Raw genomic sequence first — 12,602 nt, forward strand, 5'->3', positions numbered from 1 at the left:
GATTCTGACCCGGTTGGTCCATGAGGGCCGACATACAAATCAAGATGCTATGATTGAAAACATTTGATTGACAGATGACCGTTGATATATGATTGGATGAATTTAGGTGTTCAGGCTGACGTAGAACTAACTGGCCTGCAGAAGATAACGGAAAAAACACAGATTTTAAGACAGGATTTTTTTTTTTTTAAAAGACATTGTCTAAATTTTGGGACAATATCGTCTGATAAAGAGTAAATTTATATACATGTTTAAGCCAGAATGATTTGAGATTTAAATATGATTTCCGTACATAATTAAACTGCAGTTGTCCATCTGACACAGAACATTAAAGGTAGTTGAAACCCCACAGCTGAATAAAATCCTCCATGTTCTGTGGAAGTGAAACTCCAGCCTTATTGTGGCTTTAACCTCCACAGAGCCCTGGCATCAAGGTGAGGTCTTTCTCTGCGGGACAGGTAAACGGCCATCTTTGCTTCACTGATTAAAACATTTAAAAGTCTGGCCTTTGGCTTGTTTTTTTCTATTCTGGTAAACTCCTCCTATCCAAAGAGTGTTTGTAAAAACCGTCCCAAAAAGACTAAAAACACTAATTAAAAATCGTCTTTAGTTTTGTGCGTTCCATAAAAAGACGGAACACATAATCAGACAAACTGCAGAAAGGACCCTCGTTTAAAACACTCTGATTAATAATCGATAAAAACCCGTTTGTGGCGACAGCGCCCTGTAAAATCCTCCATTGGAGATCACTGGATGTTTGTTTTTTTAATGGAGGCTTGTATAAAGTCCTCCACTGGGGGCTTTTATCTGCAGTTTTTCTGTCCAGATGCAGACCGGCCGGTTCTGAAGAGGTCTTTGGTTTATTGCTTTTCTGCAGCTGTGGTGAAGGGCTTTCTGGTCCATATCCGATAAAACCATTCTCTGTGGGTCCAGGCTGTAAAGCAGAGGTCCGCTTCGCTCTGGGGAAGAAAGGATCCAGGATCAGACCAGGAAAGGAGTCCATCGGATTCCGGATAGTTCTGACCCTTTAACAAAGGAGGCTCCTCTCCTTGGCGACATCTTTTCTCTCTGAAGCGTCTCTGAAGGAGGCGTTCTGACAAAAGGGCAGGTACTACCTAAGACCTGGAAAGGGCTACCAGGTCCAAACCATCTGAAGTCCTTCAGGGAGAAGATTATCCCCGAGCAGAGAACATTTCAGGGAGCTGCCAACCTTCAGGAGTGAACGTCTCAATAGATTTAGCCAAAGGTCAGAGCGTGAAGCTCAGAGAAATGACCAGAAACTCTTCCTCAGAATCTCCAGGAAGGAGAACGTCTCCTCTCAGGAGGACCAAGGTTAGCAAAGCTGCATCTGGATGAAAGATGACGTCCTCTAGACAGAGATTTTGGACCATGATGGACAGAACTAAACCAGGAGGAAACCAGACAAAACAGCATAGCACAAACAGAAGAAACAAAGCATAATGGTGGAGGAGTGATGGTTTGGAGCTGTTCACTACAAGCTTCTCTGTTTGCCAGTGACTTGTAGAGTCAGATGTGAGTCCATCTGCCCCTCAGCTGAACGTAGGTCTAAACCGGGTCACTAACAGAACACTGAACCCCCTAAACACAGCAGCCATTCTACAAACAGAACTTTAAAAAAATTATGACCTAGTCAAAGTCCGAGTCAAGGTAGGACCCTAAGAAAAACCTGTGAAACTCAAAGAACTGAAGCAAAATTTTAAAAGAAAAACAGTTTCCTTCAAAGTGGCGCAGATAAGGAGGTCAGACAGAAGATAAGAGTTTAAGAGAGTTTTATTTATATATATTCATTTATTTATTTATTTGTGTTGGTGGAGGGAGTGGCGGCGTAGTGGTTAGTTCAGACAGCTTGGAATCCTAAGGTTTTTAGTTCGAGCCCCACTCCCACAGACTGACACTCATGGTCCCTGAGCAAGACCCTTACCCCACAGTGCTCCCCAAGGGGATGAGTTAAATGCACATTTCTCCAATGTGAGATCAATAAAGTTCAATTGTTATTATAAGCCTAAAAGTACCGTAATGACACTAAAAGCTAATTATTCTCCTACTATTGAGGTAGGAAGGTCTCTTTGCCATCACCTTAATCTTTAAATTCACAGGTTCATAGGTTCTCTATCAGATTTCAGCCAAGGTGACCCTAAATTTTCCAGTGTTATGAATAATTCCTATGATCCAAAGTATGTTTGTTTGTTTCTATTATCAAGGGTTATTTTAATGCATCTAACCGCTACATGGTTTGAGGAAAATGACTAATTCCTGATTAATGGTTCGCCATGATAACATTCGCTTGGTACCACTACGTTTGCAGCCTGTGAGTCAGAGCTGGCCCGGTGCGGTGACGGCCCAGCCTGGTGCACCTTACGGACTCCTGAACTGCAGCAAGTTGTTGTTTGGAGCAGACAGCAGCTGCTGGTAAACATTTTCGCTGAGCGTCGTTACATCTGTCAGGAGTTGGACCCTGGAGGACCGTATCCGCCAGCAACATTCCACCTCTGACAGGTGAGGAAGTTCGAGCGAGAGAACGGGAAGAAGGATGTTAGGGGGTAAGGGAGTTTTCCAAGGCAGCTGGAGACCCCGTTATTGGACCAGATTCCTGTTGTGCAAAAGTGACAGAAAACTGAACTATGTAGCATGAATCTTTTTTTCAAAGTTCTCTTCAAGAAATTAACATTTTTACAGACTGAAACTCCTCACTGGTATAAATTTGATGACTCATTTCTTCCTTAAATACTGAGAAGAAATTTAAATTAGCATTTGACTTTTTATTTAAATACAACAATAAGGATTTTAAAAGAAAACCTGATAAAGGTCCAGTCTAATTCAAGGCACTGCACACGTCTTGTTCAGGTGCCCAGGTGAAGGACAGCTAGCTTAGAAAAACAGGAAGTTGTGCACAAACCACCGGGGACCAGTGAAGACAGTGCAAATGGTAAAAAGTTCATGCTTCCTCCAGGTTCAGGTGAGACACTGAGGAGGGGTTAATGAATGAAATCGTTTGATCATCTGCAATGGAAGCTGAGAAGAAAGGGTCATGGTTTGCTGGCTGGAGGGATAATGGTGTTTGTTTCTAGGAGGAAGAGGATGAGGACATGTTGGAGGGTGGACAGGCAGTACTGATGCACTAAAGGTGCTGAAAAAGGGATAAACCTAAAGGTTTAAAGTGACTCTGGCATAGTGACCAAATTAAAATAACCATTGAACTCATGGAATGTTCAAAATGATGGCTTCTCATTGTCTGTAGGTGGTACGACTAATCACCAGAGTTTAAGAAAAGAAAACCATTAACAGTGTCTTGAATCACAACCCCATTGCTGAAGATTAATAACAGAAGACGTGAACAGAGCCGCATAACATGCAAAAGCAAGGTACCAAAAACAACCCATCCCCAGAATGGGGAGACAATTCTTTCTTTGGCTCTTTAACAACTAGCTGCTAATTCCCAGTCATTAAGGTGATGGCAAACAAAACACAGGCTTATATCTGCAGTTTTACTTAGTTTTTCTGAAAAACACCTGTCTTTGTATGTTCTGTTAGCTTCCTCTACAGCTGAAAGCTCAATGTGACCTCTTCCTAGTAGGGCCACACTCTTCACTTCCCTTTCTCATGTTCAATCTCCATAGTCAAAGTCTACTTGCAGAGCTTCAGTCCTTCGCAACTCTGAAGAGACGCATCAGCCACACAATGTTTATACCTCTCAGGACAGACATTCTGATGTCCAACAACGGGGAATCTATTACCCCAGCAACCTCTGACAGTGTGGTAGAGTCCCCTTCCTCTGAGTCCACACCCTCAATCCCTTCAATGAGGGACATCCTCCTTTCCACAGGCTTCCATTGGCCTGGCTCTACCCCCCCACCCCCCCCATCAATTTTCAAATGTCTTCAATAATGGTGGTCTGCCTCTGCCTTCCCTTTTCACTATGGATTTATAAGATTCCTTAAGATCTTATAAAGTTCTTCTCCACAGCTCCTCTGAATTCCTACCTCCCGCACCCAGGCTTATCTTCTGTGGCTACAAAAGCTACAGATGGGTTGGCCATACGATACCGGTAAGGTTCCTCAGATGTCTGCACCTCCAACAAGCTTTCCTCTGAAGCTTGTCAGTTTTAACCCCACTAGTTTCTACCATTGGATCCAGTGGAACTAGAGGGGGCAGAAGGAATTTCTGCTGTTGTGGCACTGTACTGGTGAAGCTCTCAGTCATCCAGGTCATAGTCATCCCAAAAAAGTTAAACAACAATCCGCTGGACTTTGTTTCCAAGTTTGACGACGTTTCGGTTCCCATCACAGAAGCTTTTTCAATTCAAAATGTCAGAAATAGCTTTGCAATAGCATTGCAATCCCCCATACCTGTCTATGTCTCCGAAGGGACATAGACAGGTATGGGGCATTGCATGGGGCATTGAAGATCGTCTGAATGGGATTATCTGGCAGATGTTCCAAGTTCAGATTTTGTAACCTGCTGCCTGCCAGACCTGCTTTCAGGCCTTTTATGCAATGATCCGATACTTCTGAGCTTACGGTCTTTGCTTTTGCAGAATCTCCAACGTTTTTTTTTCAGATATTTCTTTTCTGTTGTGCATTTCAGACATTAACAACAGCGGAGCACGAACCCCCCAGTTGAAACAGCCTCTGGAGGTTAATTTCTGACTGAAAGCCAGGGTATTTTGATCTGGCCACGACTCTTTGTGGCACCTTTGGAATGAGCATAGGCATGCTCTAAGCTGCGAGAGGCACCCTGTGCCAGCTAGTGCTCATAATTCCTTTCCTCCAATTAGTGCCAACTGCCCCCCTCCACTTTTGACAGTTGTTATATTATCCCTAGCTGCATTAAATGCTTCACAGATTTGTGCTGTAATTTCATCAACAGCGTTGGGTAAATCCTTGACGGTGTGTTAATTTATAGCCATGCTGCTTCCTGAAGACATCAATCCGTTATGTAAACCTTGTTTTCCAGTTTTGCTAAAGGGCTTTCAGTGGAGAGGTTATTTGAAAATAAAAGGAGTCTGTTTTGACATTTTATCAAGTCGTCTAGTTCAACGTAATCTTGTTGGTCCCTAAAAGGCTGTGCCAGTGGCACAAACATTGCCATGAAAACGTAACCACACCTTAAACCTACAAACTGGCTGTTCCCCTGGAGACAACAACAGGTTGCTTCAACCATTCACAATAATTGGCAACAAGTGTTGTAAATAACTGTGGAGGAAGTTTGACTAACTTTGCACGATTGGATCAGGGATCATTCTCTTTCTATAAAAATACGATCAACAGAGGGAATTTCAAGATGTCTCCATGTAAATGTGAGATGGGCTTTTTTGGGTCAGTTGTGGTTTTGCTTTTTAGTCTCCGAGTCAAAGACACCTGAAGATGTTTACATGTCGGCTCCTCTATGACTGGAGTAGTCCCTTAGGTTGGCCGCTGTACCATGTTCTCTCCATGTGTGGATCGTTTCTCACCTGTTCTTGTATTTTACTTGGATCTGGAAATGATTTGGTTCTTTTTCAGGTTCCTCACGTCGTCAGGTGAGTTATTCCCTGAATCCACTGGCCGACCAGAGATCAGACCTGGCTTTGGAAGGTAAAACTACACCACAGCCATGCCCTGTTCCCTTAAGGACCACGTGGAGCCGATACGTACAAACTCTATAAAAGAAAGTGTGTTTCACCGGAAAGGCTAATCGGTTTAGACCGCTTGGCCGGGAAACGCTCTCAACCCACAGCTGGCTGTTGGTATAATTTTGTGTTTTGTAAGCAAGCAACAGTGGGAATAAATCGACTTTTAAAAGCAGTGTTGGAGCTATTTATTCTTTATCCATTTGAATTGTGTTAATTCCTAAACTTATATATTCTTTGTATTATTTACAGACTTTATTTATAGGTTCTTTGTAGAATTTTGTGTATTTATTTTCTGTTGTTTTGTCATTTTTTCGTTCCTTAGTGGGCGGTCCACTTTCTTTATTGTCGGAGCCTGGTAAGGACCAGCAGGCATTTGGGTTAGGGGCCTATGGGTTTTTACCAGCGCAAGAGTCAAGGTGACAGAGCAAGGAATGTTTGAACTCTGTAATGATGCAAAAAATATAGGAAATAAATCAACTGAACATCTACAAGTTTGGACTTCCAACTTCTTTTGCCTTTTGCCTGCGTCAAGAAAACGTGACCCTAGTGCCTGTAGTGGCTTATTGGAACTTTATTGGATGTCTGGTTTGACAAACAATCGCCACTACAAGCAGGAAGAGCATCTGAACATTTCCTGTTTACCATTTCGTCCCGGCAAATGCGCATCAACCATAAGATTCCGGTTTAAAAACACTCCGAGGCTTTAAGCGTCGACTTCGCCCCTACAGACCAAGTTAGTTTGAATAACTGGAATCATTTCAAAGCTGCTATTTATGTTTCCAACAAATATCTTTGTCTAGTTTTAAAATAAGTTTGACCTGAAACCAGTAATTAATCCAAAAGCAGAAGCAGAAGCAGTCTGTAAGCGGTGAATAGTAAGTGTTGAGAGTCATGTGTTCGCATTTGGATGTCAGGGATACAAGCAGCCAGGGAAGGTTTTGGCTTATCATCACTACATATGGATACTGAATCCCACCGCAGGGAGCAGTGCAACCTGATCCCTCAGCTTATGATAATATTATAGTTAGTGCTGTGAAAGGTCAAACCGCAGCACATGTTGAGGTTTATGTGGCCTGTGCTGAGAGAACTCCCAGATGGCTTCAGCATTGCTGCAGGACCCAGACTCTGCAAAGCGCTTCTGGGAATAAAGCGAATGCCAGCGAAGACTCCTGCCTCTTTCCTGACTCAGCTCTCCAAGCCCACTTCAGCTATTGGCTGAGACTCGTCACCCTTGGATACGTGCTGCTCATAAATGTGAGAAGCAGCGTGTTTGCACTGCCTTCGGCATCCAAGGAACATATCAGAGTAATTGGGCAGGATTAGGTGATGATCATCTTTTTACCGTGTGACCAGGTTCTTTAAAAGGTCAGCGCTGGTTCATTTTGCCAGCTGTCTTCCAAACCACCTGTTTTTCATTGACTTTCTGCTGTTGAAATGAGGCGTTTGCTAATGATTTCTCCCCCAGGAGGTAGATTAGGAAAGAGGGCAGTTTTGGAAAGCATGTAAAATGTCTCATCTTCATTTCACAAACGTCATCAGACAGATTTCTGTTCTCCTGTTACTACCTTAATGTGCAGAGCCACAGGTCACCGTTAGCAGCTGGGCCACTTATACAGCGATCTTATAGCCCAGAAGTAACCATAGACTTTAACAGACTCATCAAATTTGAAATAAAATCACGAGCTATATTTAACGCCTCTCCAGCTCTATTTTTGGATCTGCTGGAAGAAGCGGCCGTACGGAGTACCGAGTACTCAGACCACCTGCTTCTGTTTAGACATATGAAACTAGATGAACCGAACAAGATTTTGCATCATCTTTGGGGAGAAGAAGAAATAAATCTGTGTCAGTTTTGTGTATTATCACCATCCTCTGGTTAGAAACAGCTGATTTCTTCATGGACGATATTCAACATGGTGACAGAAGCATTCCTCTGATTGTGGTCCATGCGGACGCCATGGCATCACACGTTCACTGCAGGATCGTCATCCCTGGAGTTCAGTGAACTCGTTGACATGTTCAGGCTTCCAGCTGGAGATGATGTGTGGTTTTAGACACGGCGGTTAGACGGATCGGATGTGGTCGTTAAAGGAAAAGTCCAATCAGAGATGAATAATCAATGGATCATTATTTACACCTAAAACTCACACGTTTGCGGCGATAATGAATTAATGAATTTAGCATAAGTAAAAGAATAAAAATAATGACTTTCATCATGATCACTGAGTCTGGGAGCGGCCATCTTTGCCCAAATATAGTAGCCCCTCCCTCCTGCTATCTTCCAGCAGTGACGTCACGGTGCGGTAAGCCGGATAACCTGAGCCACTCTAACTAGAAGCTTTATCAAAAAGGAAAGTTTTAAGCCTAGCCTTAAAAGTAGACAGGGTGTCTGCCTCACGGACTAAAACTGGTAATTTGGATGGAAAGAGAAACGTCTTCAAACTTGGAAACAAAGTCCAGCGGATTGTTTTTTAACTCCTATGGAAAGACCAGACCCAACGCAATCCAGACATGAGCAGATATGTCCAAGCTGGATGCAAAGGATGGACTCTGGAAGGTTTTATGTTAGTTAATGTGAAACGAGGCATCGCTTTCACCTCAGCTGGTTTTAGATGCAAAGATTCGGCTTAAACCTTCATCTGGAAAGTCAGAAGTTGAATAACGGTTCAGGATGGCGATATCAGGGCTAACTGAACACGTAAAAGGCTACTAATGTCAAGGACTGGAGGCCCAACACAGAAACCATCAGTATTCAGAAGCTAAACGTCTCTGATGTCATTTCATTCATAACTAAACTCTGCAGAGGAAAATAATTGATTTCATTCATTATGAGAAAAGAACCTAAAGCAGATTGAATATAGAATTCACATCCTACAGTAGCAGCCGTTCACATTTTCCCAACTTTCCTTGGCTGGTGCCCTAAGATTCCTTTTTAAACATCAATCTTTGTACTAAAATATTCTTTCTGTCATGTTTTGTGGACATTAAGATCTAAAGAGAAGCATCATCTCCTGGTCAGACCCTGTAACTCAGTGAAAGGCTGGAGTCAGAGTAAAAACAGCATGCAGGCCCAGGAGGCCAGTGGCTGGAAGTGGGCTTCCATTCGGCTGGTGTTTGACTGGGAACGGCCATTTTGAACGGCTGCTACTGTAGCTGATATAGTTTGTCCAAACCTGCATTATGTAAAACGATGTAGTGATTCTAAAGAAGTGATTTTTTTTTCCAGAAGGGAGGATTCATTTCTACTGAGGTACAGCAGCAGTGCAGCGTCGTCGCCATGTTCCTGTGGCGAGCACGGATGCTTCCAGGGTTGAACGTTCCAGACTGAGGTGGCTCCACCTCCAAGTCCTCTCAGGTCCTCTGGATCTGCTCTAATATGCAGAACCAGAACCAAACGTGGAGAAGCAGCTTTTAGTTCTTCTGTTCCTTTAATCTGCAATAAACTCCCCAGAAATGTGGAAAAAGATTTGAATCTAGAGCTTTAAATCCAGATTTTAAACTTTACAGTCCAACTTGTTTTAATCATTTCATATTTGCATTTTATTTATTAATCTTCATGAACTATTTAATGACCTTGATGCCACTTCCTTTGCTTTAAACTGCTGCTGCAGTAAGGGGGGCGTGGCTTTGAACCGAGTCTTTACTCCTCATGCAAACTCTTGTTCTCTCTGGGTACCCCTCCTTCCCCCCAGAGTCCATAAACATGTATTTTCCTAGGGGGCGGATGCGTTGTGTGATGGACTGCAGGTAGAAACAAGCTGAAGCTCCCAGTAATGCGACGGGTGTTAAAAAGCTGCAGGTTTAGTCGCAGCGTTTAGAATTTTATGCTTTAGCTGCATCTAAAACCAGACATCACTCCTCAACTGATCTATTTCCTAAAGTCTGTGTTTTTATTCTGAGACGCTAAATATGAGGCGCCGTCTGTAACGTTAAACTGTCAAAAATTAGGAGCAATATTTATGCATATATGGTGCATTTTAAGAGAAAATAAGATGGTCACTTTTTTTCCAATTCATTAATTCATTAATATAAATTTTTATTTGTTAAATAAAATATTTAGTTTGGAGCTAAATATTTATCAAACTAAATATTTCATTTCCAAAGTAAATATTTATTTAACAAACTAAAAAATTAATAAGTTGAATAAATATTTAGCTCAACACTAAATATTTAAGAAAGTAAGATTTTTATAAATTAATGAATGAAGTGAAAAACTTCATAAATAATGCTCCTAATTTTTGACTCCTTAACTTTACAAACGCGCCCCGTAGTTAAAAAACAAAAGAACAAAAGCATTTTTGCTCTTTGCTTTTATGTCCATTTAAATCAGAGGTTTTATGATTTGACCAACTTAAAGGAAAATGGATAGAAATGGAGTTTCTTATAATTCAGATGTTTATCGTTGGAATCAGCTTCCATCAGACGAAGCGCTGAAGGTGAGACTGAGGAAGAGATTTCAGGGAAAATGGGCTTTAAATGGTGACAGTTTTCCTCTCTGTGGAAGAAGCGATGACGGACGGTTGTGTTTTACATCATCTGGGTTCAGACAGCGGCTGGATTTATCTGCTGAGGACGAGATGTGGAAAGAACAGCTCGCTGCTCCGCCGTCACTCACAGCTGTAAACTGGACCCTAAGTGTTGTTTCCCAGAAGTCAGAACCGGTCCAAACTTCTCTGACACGTAGCTGACATCCGCCTCCGCGCCCCTGTGTGTTCGGAGCGCGTCTCCGCTCTTCATCACTGTCATCGCCGCGTCCTCTGAGGATGAAGCTGCGTCCCCCGGCTCTCCCTCCGACCCCTCCTCACAAACAAACATGGATGTCGGAGCGTTCTGTAAACAGAGCCGCGGCGTCGCCTCCAGCAGCGGCCGAACGCGGCCGTTAATCACGTCTCGCATCCCCACATGTGGCTGTCAGCTTTGGCCGTTCCTCCTCTGTAATGGGAAAAGCAAGCGCGGCGCAGGCGGAGAGGATAAATCACAGCAGAGGTGCAGACAGGCAGCGTTCAGCAGCTGGCCATCTGGGCCCCGGGCCCCCGACCGGGTGCTTTTATTGCCGTTCATTGGTCCAGCAGGGAGTTTAGCAAACAGCCTGTCAATCCTGCCTTAAACTCGTCCCTGATTATTCAGACAAAATCAGACATTTAAAGATGGAAGCCGAGCGTTGGACGCTAACAGTTCTACATACAGCCTGGTTTAAAGGGAGACCTTAAACATGACGGCAAGGCGGGAAAACATCAGAAATACCTGAGAGAGCAGCTGCTGCTGGACGCTTAGGATCAGGTGGACGATCCTAAAGTTTACACACCCCTAAAAACAAACACACGCCCCTTAGACAGTTGCTCAAAGCATCTTCTGACGCCGTCCGGTTAGTCGTGAATCAGATTCAGCTGCCATGCTTGATTTTCCCTCATTATTTGATCATAAACTGGTCTGGAAGTGAAAACTATCGCTGATGTTCTCCACGTCTGAAGGATCCGTCTGCAGCAATGAGGAACCCAAAGCTGGACTTTAGATCCATCAAGCTGAAACACGGTGGTGGCAGCATCATGACCCGCTCTGAGAAGGTTGCTATAAAGCTAACGGGTCGTTTTAATGTTTCCAATTAAAAATTTTAAGTGGAAAAATGTTTTTAATCTTTTTATTTATAAAACCTGCCTTTCAGTCGAGGTGTGCAGACTCACTAACCAGGGTGCTGGAACGGCCTAGTCAAAGTCCAGCCTCTAGTTTCTCACTAACTGAGCGAGAGGCGGGTTCATCGCCATGCGGCGGCGACCTGAGGAGAGGGAGGAGCTTCTGTAAGGTGTGACATCAGAGTTCCAGAGGTCTGAGCAGAGCCTCCGCCTCCTCGTCTGTAGACGGAACGTCGACCAGGTGATGGAAGAACCGCCGCCCGTGGATGCAGGTCCGTTCGGTTCCGCCCAGCCGCCGCTCCATCCGTCCGACCAGCTCCTCCACGTCACCGCGGCGTAAACTCGAAGGCAGCTGACGGGCCAGCCGGACCGCCTCGGCCTGCGGAGGGAAACAACCGCCGTCTGTTTCGGAAACGCAGGAATACAACGCAGAACAAAGATGGCGTCTGGGTTACTTTTAGGTAGTTTGTGACTTTGAGCGGACGGCAGTCCTGCGGTCTGGAAGCCTTCCTGTGAAGAACGGCGCTCAGAACCTCCCTGAGGTCCTCCACGCCGAGAAAAGGCACGCAGTCGGCCATGGCCGCCACTTCCAGATGTTTCTCCGCTGACGGGAGGCCTGGCCAAAGCAAGCAGAGAACAGGGATTAATACGCTCCAGACGCCGCTGCGATCTCCAGGAAAGAATAATAAATAAACAGAGAGCTTTACGGCCGAGCCGGGGCCAAATGGAGTGTTAAATGACTAATAGAAGCCCCAGCAGACTGGAAGGAAGCTGTCTAGTAGGCTGGAAGAATGATGGCCTCACTTCTTATGAGGAAATACAGTAAATCATCAGCAATTCTCTTTCTGATTTAATAACCTGAAGAGAGGAAAACCCTCAGGAGGAAAACTGCTCCGAGCAGAACGCTGCAAAAAATACAAACCGACAGTCGGAATAAGATCATTTAAAATAAGAAAATAATGCTTTCTCCTTTTAAAATAAATATTATCTAACTGTCTGATTTTAAAGATAAAAATATTATTCAAATTAAAGGTTAAATGCATTTAATTTAAGACATTTTTCCTGATTTATAGATCTTTTCTGCATTGAAACAAAAGGAACCGAAAAATTAAAAGCATTAAATTAGAGTTATTCATTCCTGTATAAATGCTGTTATTAGGATGAGTTAATTCAGCGAATTCTAGCTGCTGCTCATTAAAGGAACAGTCCATCATTAAGGAATAATCAGCGGATCATTAGTTAGACCTACAACTAACATGTTCCTGATGATTTGATGAATTTAGTGTTAATTAATTTTCATTGTGATCACTGAGTCTGGGAGCGGCCATCTTTGCCCAAAT

At 43.5% G+C, this 12,602-nt stretch overlaps 1 protein-coding gene across 1 annotated transcript in view; it reads right to left on the reverse strand.

Moving 5' to 3' along the window:
• Positions 1-9,931: 9,931 nt before the first annotated feature.
• Positions 9,932-12,602, reverse strand: part of pms1 (PMS1 homolog 1, mismatch repair system component) — a 12,829-nt gene continuing 10,158 nt past the window's right edge. The window contains exons 10-11 of the mRNA XM_015404394.1: positions 11,718-11,878; positions 9,932-11,641 (exon numbers count right to left, since the gene is read on the reverse strand). Of these exons, the coding sequence (XP_015259880.1) occupies positions 11,441-11,641; positions 11,718-11,878 (362 nt within the window). The 3' untranslated portion in view covers positions 9,932-11,440. The remainder of the gene's footprint in view (positions 11,642-11,717; positions 11,879-12,602) is intronic.

The sequence above is a fragment of the Cyprinodon variegatus genome, unplaced genomic scaffold (assembly GCF_000732505.1).
Source record: "Cyprinodon variegatus isolate N-32 unplaced genomic scaffold, C_variegatus-1.0 Scaffold1723, whole genome shotgun sequence".
In the NCBI taxonomy this organism is placed as follows: domain Eukaryota; kingdom Metazoa; phylum Chordata; class Actinopteri; order Cyprinodontiformes; family Cyprinodontidae; genus Cyprinodon; species Cyprinodon variegatus.